A 23028-nucleotide genomic window follows, 5' to 3' on the forward strand; every position below is an offset into this window, starting at 1 on the left:
ATGCAAATTTATAATATTTCTTATTTATGAGTTTAACAATGCTTCCCTTGTTTGTTGAACAGTAACACTGCCCATGCAGGAATTTAAATACGGTACATTGTGTTCCGATTTACGAACCATTTGACTTACGAACGGGCCACAGGAACGAATTGTAACCGTAAGTCGATTACTCTCCATCCTGTATAATAAAATACCACAACTCAGGGTCTAGGGTTGGCGATTGCTCTCTTTGACTCCCCTTGAAACTACTCTAATTTGCTAAGGATGCCACTGTCACCACACACCCAAAGCCACTTCCACAAAGCACACAACCACTACGTTTTGTTAAGACGTTTATTCATCAAAATTATCCGGCACACATGCAACATAAACTTATGTTATTAACGTGAGCTTCCTATGATGGAAATAATCGTTTGCTTTATTAAAACAGGTCACGTGAAGATTTCCCCAAATTATTTGTACAATTGCAACCAACAGGAGTAGCTCAGTATTCAAGTAAGAATGGTGTGTGTTGCAACCCCTACAAGAGATGGTATACTCCATGGCCGCACGACCTGAGCCACGAGTGTAAACCATTGGCCCCAGTTGATATGGAGTGTACCATGTTGTATCGGGGTGTTCTGAACCAACTCGCAATGTAGCTACTGCTGTCAAAAAAACCACACACACACACATGTATTTTAAACTGAACCAAAGGAATCAGAAAAGTTTAATAGATGAGCTAGTTAAAGGCTGTAATCCTACAAGGCAGAATGCTACCTGTCACCCATACAATATAATCTATAGCTTAAACCTCAACTGTATCATTTCCTTTATATTCCCGATAAAAAAATTATTTACAATTAACTTAGGATATGCAACATTCAGTGAGGAGAGCTGGGAATTTGGCTTGAGGCACACATGACGATATCTCATAGAATAACAGTCCTTACACATGAGCGCTTTCACACCAAACCGGCCAATCTGCTCACACAATTGGGACACCACAATAATCATCAGTCGGGGGGGAGGGCGGGGGCACGCAAATGCGTACGTTGAATTTCGTTCACGTCGCCCCTTGAATCCGAAACCAAACATCATCCCGAGAGAAACGAAAAAATGCTGTAACAATTTTCAAGGACATCTCTGAGAGGGCTCATGGGAAACGCAGATGGCATCAGAGAGAAACCTCTCGTCTTTCATTGCCATAAACCAACCAGCGCTCCCCGCTCCCCCCTCCAGTTGGAAATGGCGCACTCCTCAGCACTGCACACAACAATGCTGCTGCTGCACACGTTGATGCACCGTAAATCTGGCAATATTTACTTGACAACTTTAAGAACTTCACAAACTGCGTTCACTTTTTAAAGTCCTCTTTGATTGACCTTCCCCACAAGTCAAAATAGCGGCGGTGGATTGACCTTGCGGCCGTAATGCTCCGCCGCCGAGAATACATTGCGTACTCCCGTGGTGGTTCGTGCCTTATGCCGATGATCGCGACTGCCAAGCCAGCCGAGGAGCGTTCTGGCAAATATCGAGCTAGAAATTAAGCCGTCCCTGGAGGCCTCACTCCGCTAGAGCTTTGGAGTGCGCACATATAAAGTAATTAAGCCAAAGCTTTTATGGAATGCGCCATTTCCTACACAGGGGTGAATTTTAAATTCCCGCGGTTACCCTCTTTACATGATACTGTATCCTGCCCAACCTAAAGAGCTCCATGGGATATAAAAATCACTTATCATTTTCACCCAAGTCTTGACTACTAAAGCCATCATTATTACCCAATGCCACATCGACAAAACTCCAACCCAGAAGGCACAACACAATCAACTCGCAGGCTCGGAAGCGGACTGGAGCTTTCACGGGACATCTCGCGTGATTGTCAAACCACAAACGGATCCAGTGCCCCCCCCTTTGTCCGTTACGAAGTTCCGTCCGTGCAGCAGCCACCGCGGCCTCAGTCCTGGATACCGCACAAGAGGTTTGCAGGAACTGCACGGTCTGTGGAAGACAGGAAAAAATTAACCCGTAAAAACAAAGTTTTTCACTATAAATCCTTTATATGCATGTTCAATGGGCCACAACCCAGCCCACATTGGTCTTTGAAACGGGCGGCTAGAGTCCTCTCGTCCTCTGGCTTGAGATGGCTGCCACCTATGGGTCAGATGATTGCCTGCCACCATTAAGCAATTGGTAATTAAATATAAAAAAAATTCACCTAAAAAGTGAAAAATTTTGGAAAAAAATGTTTACGAAAATAAATTGTCACGCACAACGAGTCTGTGTGCAAAATGTCAGCTCGATTGGATGACGGGAAGTGGGTTAAAAAACGACCGAAAGATTTGCACGGTCGTAAGCGTGCAAGCAAGCAAGCAAGTGAACTTAATATAAAGGATTTAAAAATAAACCTCAGTGTGGGGTTTTAAGTCGGGTGCTGTGCTGGTGGCCACACGTAACCTGGCAACTTGGAGGAAGAGTTGATGAGACACACAAAGACAAAGCTCCCTCATATAGCTTTAACAGACTGTTGGGGCAAGTGCTGTTAGCGAGCACCTATGAAGGCCGGAACGGCACACGAGGGGGTGGATGGCCAGCACCACGCCCGACCGCCTTTGTCTCCCCAGTGGCGATGTTTACACACCGCACCAGGTACTCATTTGAGGCCGAGTCGAGCTAGGGGAGACCCAAGACTGGTTTAGATAATCATCACTGGTGTTGGCCGTGAGAGGGAATCGAAACACAATTGCAAGGTTGGAAGCGCGGCACGCTAACCACACACACACACATAGGGATGCAGCCAAAAGGAAACAGCAGTCCTAAAAATACAAACGCAGGGCATTTGTAGGAGACAGTGCAGCAAGTAGGTTGCTGAAGGCTATCGGTAAAAGCGGAATTGAGTGCAGGCGTTTCTGCACGCACGTCGGTTTCCTCTGATTAACAGCCCTTTCAATCGATCCACTTCTGCGTGGGTCACAGGAATTATTTGACCACATTTCACCATGCTGGTCGGTGTGGGTGTGTTAGGGTGGAGAGGAAAGATGTGGGAGCGTAGTACGGTACAACAACGGATTTTTTCCTGCACTGCCCTCTGCTGCCTACAGCGTAGCCTTTCAATACCAGTTGTTGTCCTACCCCTGGTTGGCGATGTAGGGTGCAAACAAAGTTCAGCATACACACAACAGTGCTGGGCTTTTTTTGCTGGCCGCTGGGAAATGTGGGCCTTTGGGCCTGTGGCGCTTATCTTACCTTAACGTCATTTATCGTGGCGCCTTAACCAAGGCACTTTACAGAGAATTAAGAACGGTGCATATGAATGCAATGGCGGAGATGAGGTGAATAACATAGAAGAGAGGAAGCAATCGGCGAATCTGTGATGCGTGAATTCGGTGAAAGCGAAATTGATGACAGTAAATGATGATGAATGGATTGAATGAATGAGGAATGAGTGATAGCCATATCATGAGAATATGAAGAGGGAGCAGTGGCGGTGGTGGTTATGAGCAGGAGATTAAAGGGGGGTCCGTGGGGTGAGCTAGGAAACAATAAGCGAGTTGAGTGAGGAGTGGAAATTAGTGAGCGAAGGCGACTGCTGAATGTGGAGGGGGAGGTTTGTTCCAGTGAAGGGGGACGAGAAGAGAGAGCGACAGCGTGGATCGACCACAATGAGCAGGAGGAGGAACAGAGAGAGAGAGACAGCAAAGATTGCGAGCTTAGAGGGGGGCCGAGAAAGCGACGCGTAGAAAGATACAAGAGTGGCGAGACATCGTGGAGTCAACTGTGATTTGTAAACATCAATAGACGCGACAGCGGGGATCTGGCCGTACCGATCTGCTTGGGCTTGGGCAGGTTCAAGTTGTTCATGAGTTCCACGAACTGGGGCAGCGGCTTGGTGAAGCGAGGGTTAAATTTCTTCTCCTCTGCCACAGTGCTCATTGTCTGACCTTTTGGGGGGGGGCATGGGGGGAGGGAGGGGGCAGCACAAGGGCAGGTCGATCAAGATGCCGTTCAAAGTTAATTTATTAGTTTTCGATTTAAAGCTTTCGTGACTGCAGGGATTCATCATCTTGGTTCTTAAAGTCACGTAGAAGGGAAGTAATAAAATAATAAAAATAAAACATAATAAAATAATTCTCACGACGTTTCGGCCACAACGCAAGCATCCGTCCTCACCTGAGGCCACAACGCAAGCAGCCATCCTCACCTGAGGACGGCTGCTTGCGTTGTGGCCGAAACGTCGTGAGAATTATTTTATTATGTTTTATTTTTATTATTTTATTACTTCCCTTCTACGTGACTTTACCGAAAGAACCAAGAAGATTCATTTATTAAGTATAGCCCTGTGAGCCACTCGGCTCTTGAATCGGGTGCAACCGCAACAAACAAAAAACTAAAACATGAACAAGAAAACATCTTAAAGTGACTATGTGACTGAATGCAAAAAGAAAACCCAAGAAAAGACAGCAAAATATTGGAGAAAAAAATCACCGTACACCAACCCTGTGCAAATATCCCAGTGGGATGCAAGTCAAATAACAACAACCACAAGACAACTTAGATTAAGGCCATCAGTCTAACTCTGTACTACAACAAACATGGCTAAACCATTTCGAAAATCACCAAAATAAAGCTATAAAAGCAATGTAACAGTGGTCATAGGAACTGTGACCGAATTTTCACAATAAACGACGTAAACAACATGTACTACCAAACTCTGCAGCCATAGCTGGCTGCATGAGTCCATATGTATGGATTGTGTGCGTGCGTGCGTGGCGCGGTCGTTCATCGTTTTTTATTTTCAGATTCATCGCTCTATCGGTGCATCGTCAAAAGTGACGAATGAATTGAAACACCACCGAGCTGGCCGTTACCGATCTGCTTGTTTGCAAAGGAAGTTACCAAATTGTTATCAAGTGTTGAGACTCATAAACGATGTTAAGGCTGGAAGAGGCAAATTGTATTTTAAGCAACCTCTACGAAACAAAAAGTCGAACCTTTTTTTGCCATAATGTGTAAAAATTCCAGGCTTAGAGTCACCTAAAATGTAAGATCCTCACAGGATGTAAAAAAAATATTGCACATTTGTAAATTAGTGAAAGCATCTTATGAGGCCATGTGTAATTACAAAGTTGAAAACACATTTCTAGAACTCGTTTCAGTTTCTACTATGTTGAATTGCTGTGGCAAAGCTGTTAACGAACACAACTTCGACTTTGTTGTCAACTAAATTTGTTGTTTGCTTGTGCAGGCATGGGTTCCGTGTCGTGTGAAAGTCCCCTACCCATCCCATCAGGGGAGCCCGGAGGGAAGTTGAGCCCTCTCGCCTCTGCCGAAGGTTCAGTTCCGCCCAAAATTCTTAGCCAATTCAGAATATGTTGGTACAACATTTACGGCAATTAAGAGATTGGCGTCACAGCCTTTCCTAACCTTTACGCGGGGTGAGGGGGCGGTGCGAGAACTCCAGCAGAATGCTCAATAGACATCACAAGACTGTGTCACTACTCATTCTAATCCACGTTTAATGTTTGTTCAGAGTTTGTTCAACATTTTTTTGAGTTTGTTTAATAGTGACATGATCACCCCTCCGCCCCCCCCACTTTTGTTATTGCAACTCAACGCGAGCCGGCTACAAAACGCCAAACAGGGGGTGGGGGGATAGAAACTCCACGAACAACAACCCCGATTTCGGCACCACAGGCCCCAATGAAGCGGGGAAATTGGGCTCACTGCCCTACCCAGGTGGGGGCCACGTGGGGGGGTTACATGAAGATTTCCCCCACCCCCCACCTCCCCCCCCACCTCCTTTAGAACTGTGTGGTGTTGTGTACCCGTGTAGTCGTGGGCTGGGTAGAGGGCGCAGTCTCCCGGCAGAGAGAGGATCTTCTCGTGCACGGACTGGTACAGCTTTGTGGCGTCGCCTGCAACGGCACGGGATGATTCGTACACAATGAACGTCGCGCACATACTACCCGAGTTCATGCCAGGGACGTGCCCTCGGTGGTGTGATGAACGCGTCATGGGATTGACGAAGACGTTTTTGAATGAGATCAGATTCAATACACTTACAAATTACGGGCTGGTTTTGTATTTGACGAATTTGAATTTCGGATGTTCAGATCATTTATATGATGTGATAAATTAATGTGCGATTTGCTGCATGAAACTCGAGCTTCAGAATAGATCATTGATGGATCGTTACGCCACTACGTACGTGATGGATGTGATGCCGATTATCGTACGAATATGAAAAATCTCAAAATTGGGCTGAGATATGAAATTTTATAAAAGCCGAAAAAAATCCATTTCAGATTAATCCGAAGTATGACATCAGAGAAAATGACGTACAAAAGTTGCGTGTCATGTGGCGTCATGTGGTGTTGGACACGCTAAACGATTTGATAATCAAAAACAAGATATGAAATTTCCCCTTCAAAATCCCAAAACGTGAACATTTAAAAGTAAAACCTCACCCTTTCTACCTCTAATCATCTATCTATAGATAGGCGGATGAGAAAAAATGAACTGAACGCAGTCCCCCAAGAAATTGGGAAGTGAAAGCCACTGCTCAAGGGGCAAGTGCGGCACACGGCAGCTCACCCTGTTGGAAGTCCGTGCGTCCGCAGCCCCGGATGAGCAGGGCATCCCCCGTGAATGCCATGCTGTGGTCCGACAGCACGTAGGTGAGGCAGCCGTCCGTGTGTCCTGGGGTCGAACGCACCTCCAGTGTCTGGCGGGCAGACAGCTGTCATTTAATTTTAAGTCGTAGCCTTGCGTCTTCATTCAACGAAAGCCCGTGGGATTTTAGTCGCGAGTCTTCAACCACACTGGTGCTCAGAACTGGTACAGACGGTCACTCGTTACTCGTGTCAGCAGTGGCTAAGAATCAAACGACGGTCGCGTGGTTCATAGCAGTGCTGATCTAGCCAGATTGTGTATTTATTTTAGTCTCAGTCTAATCAACGACAGCCAATAGGATATTAGTCAAGTCTTAAGTCTGTTGATTTCATGTGGTCATTCTCGTCAGTCTCGTCAACTAAAGCAGTCAAACGTTTGGATCGCTCTTAGCCATCACATTAAGTTTGGTTCTGTACTTAATTTGGCAGAATTCCGACTGACAATTATCGGTCCCACTGTCATGTGATGAACATGAAATCTCAGTGGCAGAATGGGTGGGAGAGTGCTGTCCTCGACTGCGTGGCACAGAGGTCACTGGAAGGGATCTCAGAGGTAGGTAAAAAAATGAAATTAATATTAATAAAAGTAATAATAAAAATATATTTAATTTTTATTTTATTATTACTTTTATTAATTTTCATTTTATTTTTAACCTACGTGACTTTACCGAAAAAACTAAGAGTATGAATCCTTGCAGTCACGAAAGCTTCAAATCTAGAATCTCAAAGGTAGTTTTGTGATATCCTCTTCCGTGGGACACTATCCAACATGCAAGGGTTGCACTGCGAGGCGAGAGATCCAAACGGAAACTTTGTCTCATGACGTGACGTCAATAACGCAGAATCAAAATAAAAAAACACATTTTAAATACATAGGATGTGGGTGCTGCATATACATTTGTGGGTAATGCAGATACACAAACGGGCTTTCCATTGGAAATACGCATTCAATATACAGTGTATCTATGCATCAGCATCATGCCTTTGTGATACCCTGTGGAATTTTTTTAGAAAGTAACAGAGAAAACACTCAGCTTTTTTGACACTGAAAACAATGACACAAGGCACCGATAGACAACGTAGCCTGGGAGGCATTTATGAATGCATTCTGTCGTAAAATAAAAATGTATTTTGTAGAAATTGACGGGAAGAAAAATACAACCTAAACATCGCTGAGCAAATTAAAATGTACGCTTAAATCCAGCGCCGCCACAAGCGGCAACACGCGGACATGCACACACAGCGTACTTACAAACTTCCCAAACTTGATGGTGTCGCCCTCCTTGATGTGAATGTCGGCCAGCGCTCCGCTGTCGCCCGAGATGATGCTCTTGCAGCCGGACAGCTTCTTCTTGAGCATCCCCGTGCCGGTCACATGGTCCGCGTGGCAGTGAGTGTTTGCTGAATGGAGCCGAACACACAAGAGACAAAGATCTCCCCCACTCCGTATAGCCTTAACAAACTGCAGGGACACAAGTGCTGTTAAGAGAGCACCTATGAAGGCTGGAAGGACACACGAGGGGCTGGGTGACCAGCACCACACCAGACCGCTTTGTCTCCCTAGAAGCGATGCTTAAGACAACACAAGAGGTAGTCATTTAAGGCTGAGTCGACCTAGGAGAGGCCTATGACCGGTTCAAATAATCGTCACCGGTGTTGGCCGTGAGCGGGAATCGAACTAATGCCGCCGGATTCATAGCGCGGTGCGCTAACCACTGCACCACTGCCGAGCACACACATGCATTCACGCACACACGGTCAACCAGGAAGTTTCATTTTTTTAAATCTCCATTTCCTGTTTTCCTCGCTGTTTCTCTCCGAACTATGTTCTAACGGCGCTATAAGTGGCACGTGACGAGAGGAAGACAGTTTTACCGACACGCACAATTTACGTACCGCGAGCGTAGGATAGCATCGCTATAAACCTAATACAGGTTTTCCCCTCGCTTGATGCGGGTTCGAGTCTGTGCAATTTCACGTATATGCGGCTGACCCTATTTCTACCCAAAAATTCGTTGTTCATGGTTTGAATTCACTACGATGCAGCCATGCGGTCGCACGTGGGATGGCCTCGTGTTTACTGTATGCGAGACTTGGCAGTCAGCTGCCTTCGTGTGGTTTCGCTTTCTGTGCCCCTTTTCTTCCAACACATCTACTACCGCACAAAGCGAAGGAAACATGGACAGCCAACTCTCAATTTTCCAGGGTACTGGAGGGAATGGCCCAAAGTATGCGATTTAGGCAATAAAACATGATCGTTTACTTGCATAGTATTGGCGAGGATGAAAATTGTGTGCCGCGTTTGTTTCTTAAAGTAATCGGCCACCGAGTCACGAGTGAGAAGCAGCTAGTAAATGTAACCCGGACAAAATCCCATGCGGAACAGGGGGAGATCATACAAACTCCGCAGAGAAAGGGCACCCGAGTCGGGAATTGAACCCAGGGGCTTGTTGCTGTGAGGCTCCAGTGTTCGTTTGTCTACAGTGCAACTGCACCTCGAGACGCCGTGCGGGACACAGTGTGCACGTGTTGCCGTACCGGCGTACACCAGCTTCACTCCGATCTCGTTGACGATGCGCAGGTCCCTGTCGACGGTCTCCAGCACGGGGTCGATCAGCACGGCCTCGCGGCTGTCCGCGTCCGCCAGCAGGTAGGTGTACGTGGAGCTCACGTGCTCAAACAGCTGTGGGCGGACGGAGCATGCGCACAACCGCACGTACACACACACACGTAAATAAACACCACGCATTTATATAATGCATAAGGTGTTTTTGGGGGGTTAGACCACGTGAATGTAAATGCGTTGTTAACCAGAGGTCGCAAACGGGTTTTGATTCCTTAACCGTACCCGTACCCGGCCGGGTACGGGTACCCGTTCCCTACCCGTACCCGTACCCTACCCGAAATGAGTGACAAATGGTTACTCACCAGTGACTCACGGCCTACCCGTACCCGTACCCGGCCGCACCAGGGTCGCAATCGGCTACCCGTACCCGGCCGGGTACAGGTAGCCGGGTATCGGGTAGGGTACGGCTATCGGGTACCCGGTTGCGACCTCTGTCGTTGACCCAACATCACCTGCCAAAGGCAGTAGCACAGTGGTTAGCGCACTGCTCTATAAGAAAATCCGGTGAGCGGCGTGTGATCATGTAGAGTGCTGTACTGTTATATTGTTAACTGTATATGTATTTGAACCGGTCCTGGACCCCCACCCGCCTTAACTAACCTGCATTGACCACAGTGGTGAAGTATGGTCGATCAATCCCCACAACTGACACATTGTGAGGAGGTCTTCATCCAGTCGTGAATTCACTTTATAATTATTGTTATATCATTCTGAAGTTATCAAGACCATGACGGAGGTTATCCACGAAACAATGGATTTGTGTAGTATTTTAACAACACAATGCACGGTCATGTGGCTGAAGCCATCACTCCAATCAAATACCAAAGAGCGTTTGCAAATCTTAACAAACAAAAAAATCTACTTTGAGAATTCTTACATACAATGACAGCCAGCAGATACTGCACTCTGCGATAGCGTGCAAAATGCATTATCAGTAAGGCCGCCTGTGATAGCGGCTGACCCTTGAGAACCATCCGAGACCGACTGTGGACTGGATTTCAACACCCTGACACGGCATGAGTGAGCGCAAATGCGCTCAACGTGTTTGAAAGTGAACCCCTGAATCACTGCGTTAAAAGTTCCGTCAGTTGCAACCACGTGATGGCAACATTGTTCATTCACACGCGAGCAAAGCAGCCACACAAGCGGCCTCGGAAAAGTCTCGCCCGCATGGATAGCATCTGCACACTCACGGTCCATTCAGATAACAGGTTTTATCTGCGTCCTCCGCACGGAAACGTAAACCAAGAAAAACACACAATTTCTGAACAGACTTCTCTAAACGAGCTAGTTCAGAGGAGTCTGTCTCTATAACACACCGTGTCAACCCATATGGTGTACCCGTAATCTTGTACGGGGAAATTTAGTTCAAGTCCATACGGCGTACAGCCGTTTCAATACGGGCAAAACATTTTTTTTCTATATTTGTTTGTGATTCTCCCTTGCGATGGGACTTTGTAGGATGAACTTTGAGATGTATAATAATAAGGTCTGAATTGGTCTATAAAAAGGTAGGTAATGATAAGGTGTTGACAGATAAGCTATGCTATAAGAGGTGCACAGATGCTGTGTTACGGCAGGCCAAGGACAAATTGAAATCAATTCATTACTCCATTTGGTGGGAGCGCCAATCTTGTAGGCGCAAGGCTAATCGTGAAGGTGAAAAGTTTCACGCAGGAAAGTAGAGCCTGCGACACCACTGACAGGTGCACCTTAGGTAAGGAATGATTGCCTTCCTTCTTGCCCCATCTTCGTGAAGATGTGAAATGTATTGGTTCAAAACAAATAGACGTCAGAATAAGATGAGGAAAATAAAGTGATGGTGGATTATATTGACCCCGGCGAGCAATACGTCACTGTAAACATTTCTACAAACCACAAAGCCTGGAAAGCCAGCAATGAAGTGTGAAAATGCGCTGCAGTAAAACTTGGATTCATTATCGCGTCTAAATGTAACCGTATTTCAAGACGCGGTAGAAAAAAGTGTTTTGTTTGTTGTATAAAGGGATCAATACAGTCATAGACAGGAGATGGGCCTTAGCCTCGACTTGAAGTGGGGCAGACTATCAACAGTACCGACAGCTAAGGGGAAGGGAATTGCAGACTATGGAGACAGCAGAAGAGAAAGAGCGACCTCCCACTGACTGGCGGCTTCGACAACAGTCCTAGGTTGCTGGAGTTGAGAGTGCTGAGAGGAGAGAGGTGGGCACATTGCTCATGTACCAAGTTGCCAAATAAATATTGCTGGAGTTAAACTTCGACTGTGTTATACTTCAGACAAGATTCTTAGACCTCTTGACCATGTTCGATGTAAAACATAAGCAACAACAAAAAGCAGTGAACAATTTGGTCATGAGTTAGGGTTAGGATGGAGAAAGCATGCATGATAGGTTTTTTTTCTTGAAACACCACAGCGAGTCTAAGCGGGGCATTCCAACGAGAAAAATAAAGTAATAGTGTGCATCTTCTTGGTTCTTTCAGTAAAGTCACGTAGAATGGAAATAATAAAATAATAATAAAACATAATAAAATAATTCTCACGACGTTTCAGACTCTGTCTCCTCGACAGACCTGTTATCCACCTGAGGACGGCTACTTGCGTTGTGGCCGAAACGTCGTGAGAATTATTTTATTATGTTTTATTTTATTATTTCCATTCTACGTGACTTTACCGAAAGAACCAAGAAGATGAATCCCTGCAGTCACGAAAGCTTTAAATCCAAATTTAATAGTGTGCATACAACAAAATGACGGCAAGATGTGTCCACAAGTCACTGAAAAATGTCAACGTCATGTTTGCTTACCAATTTGTGTATTTGGTGGGCATGGGTTTGAGTGTCACAACAATAATCATCGTGCAAGGACTTCAAAAATTCTTGGAACAAATTTTCTAAACGTCCTCTCATGAACCGACTCCATAAAGTCAGGCTTTGCCAAAACATGTACAGTATACGACCCCGACTGAAAATATGACTGCTATCTCTGCATGTTTTAACACCCCTTTAGAATCACAAAACTGTGATAACACACTCGAGAATCAATGACCCCATCAGCTGATTTGTTTTGGAATTTACAGAATTCCTTTTGATCGGCACACACAATCATTCCATCTCAAATTCCCTGGAAATGACATGACGGGGGGAAAAAAAGGACCAAATGATAAGATTCACCCCGAAATGATATCCTAGTAAAATATTGACTCTAAAACAGGTCGGCAAACATCAATTTATCTGCAAAGACTAGATGCTAGCTAGCAGGAGATCCTAGTTAATGGTCAAGTGTGGTTGGGCACCATGATGCCCAACAATAATCCATTACGTATGTAACAGCCCAAATCTAAAATCATCTCTTACAGTATTCTCCAGATTACAGAGTGCACATATTCCCCCGTATTTAATGCAAAAGTTGACCAGATTTGTATAACTTTATTGATACCGGATCACAAGTTTGGGTTGAGTCTGACTTTTCGGAGCATCTTATAATCCAGAAAATATGGTATTAAGTTAAAAGACGCAAACGTCACTTCCTCTAAGAGATTGAAGTTTTTCAAGAGGGTTATTAAATCACATTTAAATAAGCCAAATCAAAGTGTACCTGCAACAAATGAGCAATGTGGTGGGTCATCATCACCAGCGGCAGCCAACAAAAGCGGTGTAAATTCCACATCCTCTTTGGGCAAAAGCCACTAACATGGTAACTAAATAAAAACACACACACACTGTCAGGGGCGATGTGTCCGTGCGAACAATCATCGGCAAAAAAAAACCCACTGGCGCTGACAACACCGGCAGCTGGACTTTGTATCAACGTTTTCCAATTTTCCACACGACGATGAACCAGAGGTAAAAGGCCACAATAACCCCATGTCGTCCCTGTAAAGCATTCAAACTGGGCATGTTTTTTTAATGAATGCTCAATGTCCAATGCTACCGATACCTATCTATGTCCAGTTTAGTTTTGGTGTATTGTTCAATACACCAAAACTATTGTTCAATACACCAAAACTATTGTTTAAAAATGTTTTACACCCATTGAAGATGTAAAACTTCATATTCGTTAGGTCTTTCGGTAAGGCCACGTAGATAGAAAATTATAAAAATATCACGACGTTTCAATCGCTTGTGTTGCGATCGAAACGTCGTTAAATGTTTATTATTTTTCTATCTACGTGGCTTTACCGAAAGACCCAAAGAATATCAACTGCTGCAGTCACGAAAGCTTTAAGTCAAGATGTAAAACTGCATTTCTTTTGGTTTCTGGCCACTGCAAAAAAAACGTGTAAAAAGGCTTTGTACAAATTTCAATCAGGCACAGCAGTTATTGCGTAAATGGCTTTCCATCTCTTGACAATTTAATGTAAAACTACTGAAGTCTGAAAATACCAGCTCTCCATTAACATGGCATAGCATTAAATTACAGTTCATAAGAGTTTGCTTACATATACAGTATCTGAATGAAAAAAGCTGTGTTTGCTACTTGATGCTTACTCCTGTAGTGGTAGACTGCTTAAACGTGAATTTTAAACTGTTGATTTGTCAACTATTAAAGTCTTCTTGGTTCTTTCGGTAAAGTCACGTAGAAGGGAAATAATAAAATAATAATAAAACATAATAAAATACAATTCTCACGATGTTTCGGCCACAACGCAAGCAGCCGTCCTCGTTGTGGCCGAAACGTCGTGAGAATTATTTTATTGTTTTATTTTTATTATTTTATTATTTCCCTTCTACGTGACTTTACCGAAAGAACCAAGAAGATGAATCCCTGCAGTCACGAAAGCTTTAAATCGAAACTATTAAAGTGTCCCAGGGTTCTTGGAACCACGCAGTGTGATGTACAATCTCTAAGTCAGTCAATATTGCTCCATTTCTCTGCTATAAAGAAGGGCCAATGCCCAAAACGTCAGCCACCTGTTTGTTTTTTTGCCCTGTAATGAGTGTTAATGATGAATGTGGCGACAGTGTAAACAAATGACAACCTACACACGTTCTAACTGAATACTGCACTACATGAAACAGAAAAGTTTGTACAAGCTGGGTACCGCCACTTCGAATCTCGCATTGCATTTGCTGTATTTGCACAGACATTTTTTCCATGAACGTATCACAGACTCGTGGCCTATTTCTTCTGGTGAATAATTGAGGGCATCCATAGGCTAGGAGGACCCTAAATTGTCACGCGCGTTGCACGCACAACCTCACACAGAATGCCAAACATGTCATCCAGTGGCCTTGGCTGAAACAGGTTTTGAGGAGTGTTCAACACGTATTGTTGATTGTGAATGGAATTTCCACATTCCTATAACTGTAGGTAGACCATCGTTAAGATTACCTGTTCACCATGACCTCTGTGTAAAAAGGTGCAAAGTGCAGCCCCGCAATTACCTGCTCAAGCCACTGCCGGCAGAAGGACCTCCACTAGAGGGGAGTTCGAGAGAAGAAGCCATCTCGGAGGCTATTTTGGCCTACTCTTTCACACCGGTCAGCCGTCTTGGAAGACGTGACATACGTGTATATTACTATACAAGGCACTTCCAAACAAATGATTACAACAGTTAAAACACAGTTGGTCCTTCCCAGCTGGTGGTGCAGTCTCAGCAAAGAACTTGTTTTCAATTTGACAAATCCACAGGTGATGACGATGAAGATTGAGTCAACCAATACCAGCATCGCATTGCTAGATCTGACAACGGGGGGGGGGGAGGAGGTTGCTACTCTGCCAAGTGAACCACACGAAAGATAAACGATGAATCATGGTGTGAGTGCTTCAAAACCAACTGGTGACAGAGCTCATGTCTGCTGTGGGACGCAGAGCTCGTGGTGGACAATTTCCCATGTACAGTACTGCATGTACATGTAACATGAAGGAAACTATACACAGTAACAGCAGCAGCAACAAAACCCTGTTGCCACGGTATTTGTTCACAACCTGTCAAAAGGCAAGTCCTTGTGGAAGGTTTTTGGCTTTAATTCCCACTGCGCTCGTGTGCCAGGCTAGGTGCACGCCGAGTCCCACGTGTGCTACACACACACACAACACACATTCTCCAGGATTTCACAGCGCTCGTGCCAGGCTAGGTGCACTTCGAATCCGTACACGAAAGACACGCACACTCGCTCACAGATCACCCAGCTCACCTGTCACACACACACTGTGATACACACACATTGTGATACACACACATTGTGATACACACACATTGTGATACACACACCGTGACATACATTGTGATACACACACCGTGACATACATACACACACCGTGATACACACACATTGTGATACACACACACTGTGATACACACACATTGTGATACACACACCGTGACATACATACACACACCGTGATACACACACATTGTGATACACACTCATTGTGATACACACACCGTGACACACACACACACACTCTATGACACACACACCGTGACATACACACACACACCGTGACATACACACACACACACCGTGACATACACACACACTCTATGACACACACACACACCGTGACACACACACACACCGTGACACACACACACCATGACACACACACACACCGTGACACACACACACACCGTGACACACACACACACCGTGACACACACACACCATGACACACACACACCGTGACACACACACCGTGACACACACACCGTGACACACACACCGTGACACACACACACACCGTGACACACACACACACCGTGACACACACACACACACCGCGACACACACACACCGTGACATACACACACACACACCATGACACACACACACACCGTGACACACACACACACCGTGACACACACACACCGTGACACACACACCGTGACACACACACCGTGACACACACACCGTGACACACACACACACACCGCGACACACACAGACACACTATGACACACACACCATGACACACACACACACCGTGACACACACACACCATGACACACAAACACACACCATGACACACACCATGACACACACACACACACCGTGACACACACACACCATGACACACACACACACACACACCATGACACACACACACACACCGCGACACACACTCACCAACAATTCTACTAACAGCCATCGTCACAACTCGCCTGGCGGAAGATGAGTCCCTCCGGGGGCGGCATGGCGCCCACGTGGGCAGCGGCGTGGGAGCTGAACCGGAGCGAGCCCCAGCTGGGCAGCAGGGGCAGCAGCAGCCGGGGCGGGCAGGCAGAGGCAGCAGCAGGGGCAGCAGCAGGGGCAGGGCAGTAGCCCGAGGCTTTGGTGGTGCTGCACAGCAGCAGCCCGTGGAGACGCCTGGACGCAGGCACCAGTCTGGCCGTGGGCCTCAGCAGCCTTGTCGTCTGCATTTAAGCGGCGTTATCTGCAACAAGGGGCGGGTTGAGTCAACAAAGTTGTTGTTTTTCTGGTTTTCGCCACCGCCAGGAGGAGGAGGGATGTTCGGTGAGGTGGTGGGGTGAGAGCGCGTGAAGTTGGCAGAGTCCGCGGGTGGCTGGGCGTGGATCTTTATGGCTTGATGACCCCACCCCACACCCAGAGACACCCACCCCGCACCCACCCATAGACACCCACCCCACACCCAGAGACCCCCACCCCCACCCACCCATAGACACCCACCCCACACCCACCCAGAGACCCCCACCCACAACCACCCAGTGACCCCCACCCCCACCCACCCATAGACACCCACCCCACACCCAGAGACCCACACCCACCCAGAGACACCCCCCCACACCCACCCCACACCCACCAAGAGACCCCCACCCCCACCCACCCAGAGACCCCCCCCACCCCCACCCACCCAGAGACACCCACCCCACACCCAGCCACCCCGAATAACACCCACCCAGAGACCCCCACCCCCACCCACCCATAGACACCCACCCCACACCCAGCCACCCCGAATAACACCCACCCAGAGACCCCCACCCCCACCCACCCATAGACACCCACCCCACACCCAGCCACCCCGAATAACACCCACCCAGAGACCCCCACCCCCACCCACCCATAGACACCCACCCCACACCCAGCCACCCCGAATAACACCCACCCAGAGACCCCCACCCCCACCCACCCATAGACACCCACCCCACACCCAGCCACCCCGAATAACACCCACCCAGAGACCCCCACCCCACTCCCCTAGGGCAATATCCGAGCCCCTCCCCCTCCTCTGCCCCCCAACCATCCCACAGTGACCCCCCCCCCCCACGGCCCTCCACAACCCCGAGCTGCCCAGGCCTCTCCACTCCCTCCACTGCCCAAACTTCATCCCTTCACTTGTACAGCTGACACCCCCCTCCCCACACACCCCCCACCCCCCCCCACACACCCCTCCCCACACACCCCCACACACACCACCCCACACACCCCCCACACACCCCCACCCCCCCACACACACCGCACCCACCCCCCCACACCCTCCCACACCCCCCCACACACCCCCCCACTACACTCTTCCACACCCCCCCCCCCACACTCACCCCGACACCCGACCCCACACACCCCCCACACTCACCCCGACACCCGACCCCACACACATCCCAAACCCTCTTCACCTCTCTGACCGTGTCCTTGCTGCCCAGCCCTGCCCTTTGTACCCCTTCACTGCCCTGTACATCCCCTCTCCTCTCCCACCCCCAACTCGCCTCCCCCCACCCTACAGACCCAGACCCCCAATCCAGACAAGACGAGGCAGCCCTTCCCAATAACACCCCCACCCCCCCACAACACACACTCACTCACTCACAGCAGCTCAGTTCACCTTGCACGAGGCCTTCTACACAGCACGTCTGCGCACGTGGACACGGGCAATGGTGAGCCCCAAGTGCCCGGTCATCCCACTTTAAACCAACCCAGCCCCCCCTACCCCCCTCCAGCTGTCCAATCCGATTCCTTTCCTCCCTCTAACATCAACAACGCGTTCCCTCTTACCACCACCCTCCCCCTTAGTCCAGCCTCCCACGACTCCCCGCTTCTAGGGCCCCTGCCATTCCCTAACCACCCACCCTGTACCCTTGCGTATCCCTCCTCCTACCGCCCCCATCCCCAACACAACACTTGCAGTCCACGCACCGTGCAGTCCATTGCGTAGGGCTCCCACCCTGTCCCTACCCCCCCCCTACTGACTTCCTGCTGCGAGGGCGATCGTGCGAGCTCGCGAACGATGCCGGAGTCACGATTCCAGCCCTGCGCGTCGATTTGGTTTCTTGGCGTGAGTCCGATTCATCATCATCCGCCTGTGCTGTGCCTTGTACGCAGCGTTAGTGCGTTGTTGCTGCACGTGGAGCGGTGGTGGAGCGGTTAGCGCCACGGCGACCAGAGTTCGATTCGCGTTCACGACGATCCACACCGGTGACGATTATCTGAACCGTGTCCTTTGGTGACCTTACCGAGATCGACTCGGCTTTGAATTGAGCACCGGGGAGACAAAGGCGGCCGAGATTGATGCTAGGGTCACCGCCAGCCAGCCCATGCCTAACAGCACTTGCCCCAACAGTCTGTTAAGGCTGTAGGGCAGATCTTCGTTGTACGGGTCTATGGCAAGCTGTGCTTGTCTGCTGTATTATACTGCGTACTGTGCTGGTGGAGCATACTTACTTGCAGTCCGAGCCACAATTGAACGGAATTAAAATGTGAATTCATTGCGTCTTGAGTGTGACTGTGGGGGGGAGGGGGCCCCTTAAGAAAATGGAACGCAAACTGAAAAGTGCGCACGGATGCACCAAATTTGGAATGGCAACAGACTGGAGGAAAGTGGACTGGGTTAGAATTTGAACAGCAACACGTGGGTTAAAGCCATACAACTTCAAACATTTGTTTTACCAGTGTAAGGGCCACTGAGCTGTATAGCTCCTTTTCAGAAGCGACCTGCCCCACAAATGATTAATAGCTCAAAGAAGTGGCTTATCACGTGGAAATATATAGCAGCTAAATCCTTTAAACGCGCGTTGATTCGAAATGTTGAAGAAACTGGATGACCGGGAGAGACATGCAAACTCCAAATATACAGCAGGCATCGTCAGGATCTGGATCGAACCCACGACCTCCTGTATACCAGTCGATGTAGTTAACATCTCCTAGCCACCGTGATTAAGAGACACTAGGTTGATTTGAGAAAGGAACACATCGATAGAATTCAGCCAGCGGTCGAGACTATCTACACGCTTGGCTACGTACGGTGCGAAAGAAGTGCAACAATACATTACGGAGCGGTAGCTACATGCGGCATAAACGCGCCCCTTTACACATCGACCATCCACGGTGGAGACGGAGCAATGCAATCACCTCTCGTGCTCAGAGCTCGATAGATTGTTGGCATCAGGAGGCCTTAAATACAGCAGTGGATAGATCACATCTCATCTTCTTGGTTCTTTCGGTAAAGTCACGTAGAATGGAAATAATAAATTAATAAAAAATATCACGTGACTTTACCGAAAGAACCAAGAAGATGAATCCCTGCAGTCACGAAAGCTTTAAATCGAAAGATCACGTCTCATTATGATGGAACGCGCGATTCCATAAGTTAATCGATACAGAGGAATCACTGAACCGTAACACCCGCCCGCACACACCATGAGAGCCCAGCACATGGTCACGTCCACAGAGTCATCCATCCATATACGGGTAGGAGGAGGCGCGGTCACTTATAAATATGCGATGCTCATTGGCTGGCTGTCAAAGCAATGATGCCCATCCACGTGAATATGAATTATCCGTGGGAGGGAACGGCAGGGAAGTGGCCACGTGGTGACTTTGACCTGAAAGAACCATGGCATTGAGTTTAGGTCGTAACATATCAGTGTGTGTATACGTGTGTACATATTTAACCGTTTTTTGTACGACACGATACTAAAATGATGATTAACAGTTTCTCAACTTTATTTATTTTTGTGATGTGTTCTGCTGGTACAATTGCACATTAGACCTACACTACTTGAATGTTCTTCAATTGCAGTCCACTCCATCATATAAGCCTGCCACGTATCCTGCAATCATTGCATCCTAGAATCCCACCTAGATCCCAAAAACGCTGGCAAACAGAATGGAACAACGCGCATAAACACCTCACTTGACATGTAAACATCGCAGCTCCTGGCTTTAACATCTCTCCTCAAATACCCTGGTGTCACCACCAACCGCATCAGAACATCAACAAGCCGATTTGCACATCTTAATAAATGGAAAATGAAACCAAGCTACATGACTGAGATTGTGGCCATGCAACCCAAACTTTGGACCATATCGTAAACCACTGTAGTCTGCACACCTTCAATGGAGGAAGAGAAAAACTACACAAACTCTCTCCTGAAACTCTCTCGTGACTTGCTGACCTCAACATTGGCATTTATCTCCTGAACATATTGCCATCATGCACAATAATATATCTGCGATGTGTAATCTATAACGCTTGAAGCAACGCACATGCTGGCAGTTATGCAAGGATTTGATAATTTGACGAAATTAAAAAAATCAGAATCCGTGCCGTAAATTACTCTGGAAAACATTTGGCAAAGCAATATTTTGATGGATAATAGCTACTAATTTGCACCTTTAATTGTTGAGTTTCATTCATTAATCTATCATTGGCAACCAAGCAAAATATTGAAGAAAAAAAGTATCAACGATAATCATATTTTGAAAATCGAACGATACAATTAGTGTGGAAGGTCATATTACCATAATGATCATGTTCGAGTCAAGAGTAAGGAGAACATGATGACTAGAAAGAAACAAGTCCTTTTGGTATTTATGATGAGCCATGCACTTAATACAAATGTCATTGACCGAGGTAACAAAAATACAACTGCACTGCATTGTATACAGATGTTATGGCATAATTGCGTACGTGACATGCTGTACATTATCATGTAATGCTGTTGTATGCATGATATAATAAACCTAGGCCAATTACCAAATCATCCCGCATCTCCCGATCTCGTCAGATTGGAAGCTAAGCAGGGCAACCATTATGCAGAACATGTACGACAGTCGGCAGGGATACGTGGTAGGCAGCAGAGGGAAATGCAGCAAAATTCTAATCTAAACACACCGCGTTCACCAGCCTGCACTGGCCAACGTGGTTAAGTGTGGTAAAATAATCCCACGACCCGCACAGCATGGGAAGGCTAACATCCAGTCATTTCTGGCCATGATCCATTTGGCTTTTACTCCCAGTCAATGATAAAGGTCTCATTCGAAGTCAATCCCACCGAAGATTAGCACGTGAAGAATGCCAATATTTGAACATGATAATATAGCAAAGAGGCTCATATTGTGGTATGCAGTTTGTGTGAACGTCTGAAGCACGCTGGTCTTTTAAACGATGCCTGTATGTTTTTTCTTTTTGGTTCTTTCGGTAAAGTCACGTAGAAGGGAAATAATAAAGTAATAAAAATATAACATAATAAAATAAAATTCTCACGACGTTTCGGCCACAACGCAAGCAGCCGTCCTCAGGTGAAGCATAGGGCTGTCGGAAAGACAGCGTCCGAAGATGCCTGTATGCCCCAACGAGCATGTCAGTTTGAAAACTGGTGTGACCTGTTGATCCGTTGACTTTTCTTTGACCTCAAAGAATTTGGTCTAAATCTACAATATGCAAAATCCAACAGGACATGTCCTCATAATAGGGTTAGTTTTATTTCATCATTTAACGTTAATACAAAAATATAACGTTTTTTATTTTACCAGGTAAGGCCCACTGAGCTATACAGCTCTTTTTCAGAAGCGACCTGGCCATAAATGATAGCTCAATAAAGTGGCTTATCATGTGGAAATGTATAGCGGTCAAATACTCTTTAACGCATGTTTCTAAATGTGAAGGGGAAAACTGGAGGACCCAGAGATAAAAAAAAACCACGGGGGAAAACGCGCAAACACCAAATATACAGGCGTCATGGTCGTTATCAAACCCACGATCTCCTGTATACCAGGCAAGGTAGTTAATATCTCGCCACTGCAGTGTCATAATACAATGTTTTTACTGTACAATCGAGCCACGCCGTAACGAGCCAGCCAGCAATGGTTCAGGAGGCCCCAGGTTGCTTTTCCACAAGCCGAAGCACGTTGCCGACGTCACACACAATTAAAGAGCTGAGCAACGTGGTGACTCTGTGTCCTCAGTATGCTGCATTATATCAAGCGACAGTGCAGCATTGGTCTCGCCACTGCCGATTTCGCTGACGTCAACACACACAAATGATGTCAAGATTGCGTAACTCCTAATGGCCTCCAGTTGTATCGGATGACAGCGGGTTGTGTGTTTGCGGGGCTTCTCTAGGCAATGTTCACGGACATGTGCACCCATTCTGCCCCGTCCTAGCCACGAAGATGACTTGCTGAAATACGACCCATGTTCCTCATTCTTTCCACTCACCGGCCGACTTGGATGTTGCTTAAAGCAGATTGACGGTGACTTGCAGTGGCGTCGCGTTAACCTTGTCATGTGGATTCATCCGGTAAAATCCCTCATTTGGGAACGCTATCACATTCAATTTGAGAATGCAGTCACTGCCGATCACGTGGAATCTCTGCTCACTCTTGAAACTCAAAGATGTAGTCGTCATAAATAATTTGCTGCGAAGCGTGAGCCCCAGTCTGTGTGGATCGCACTTACAGTGCCCAGTTACTGATTGTGTTTGCTTTTGTTACGTTACATTTCGCCCTATTCCTTTATTTTTGTTCGTTAAAGAGTGTGGTCACGTCTTTTGGTTACCTTTTCGACTGGTTCCCT

The 23028-nt window shown here is 47.0% G+C and overlaps 1 protein-coding gene across 3 annotated transcripts; it reads right to left on the minus strand.

The window, feature by feature from the left end:
• Nucleotides 1-319: 319 nt before the first annotated feature.
• Nucleotides 320-18384, minus strand: ETHE1 (ETHE1 persulfide dioxygenase). 3 transcript variants are annotated; one of them, XM_061550906.1, is made up of 8 exons: nt 18369-18384; nt 16382-16653; nt 9189-9333; nt 7903-8051; nt 6574-6703; nt 5805-5894; nt 3804-3920; nt 320-1980 (listed from the first exon to the last, which is right to left on the minus strand). In XM_061550906.1, exons 2-8 carry the CDS (start codon nt 16637-16639, stop codon nt 1937-1939), a joined length of 933 nt encoding a protein of 310 aa, XP_061406890.1. In that variant the 5' UTR covers nt 16640-16653; nt 18369-18384; the 3' UTR covers nt 320-1936. The 3 variants fall into 3 exon arrangements, with proteins under 3 accessions (XP_061406890.1, XP_061406887.1, XP_061406888.1); XM_061550903.1 differs by lacking the exon at nt 18369-18384 and adding an exon at nt 18058-18213; XM_061550904.1 differs by lacking the exon at nt 18369-18384 and adding an exon at nt 18043-18127.
• Nucleotides 18385-23028: the final 4644 nt, after the last annotated feature.

The sequence above is a fragment of the Lethenteron reissneri genome, chromosome 13 (assembly GCF_015708825.2).
Source record: "Lethenteron reissneri isolate LAM-NWPU_2019-01 chromosome 13, ASM1570882v1, whole genome shotgun sequence".
Classification (NCBI taxonomy): Eukaryota; Metazoa; Chordata; class Hyperoartia; order Petromyzontiformes; family Petromyzontidae; genus Lethenteron; species Lethenteron reissneri.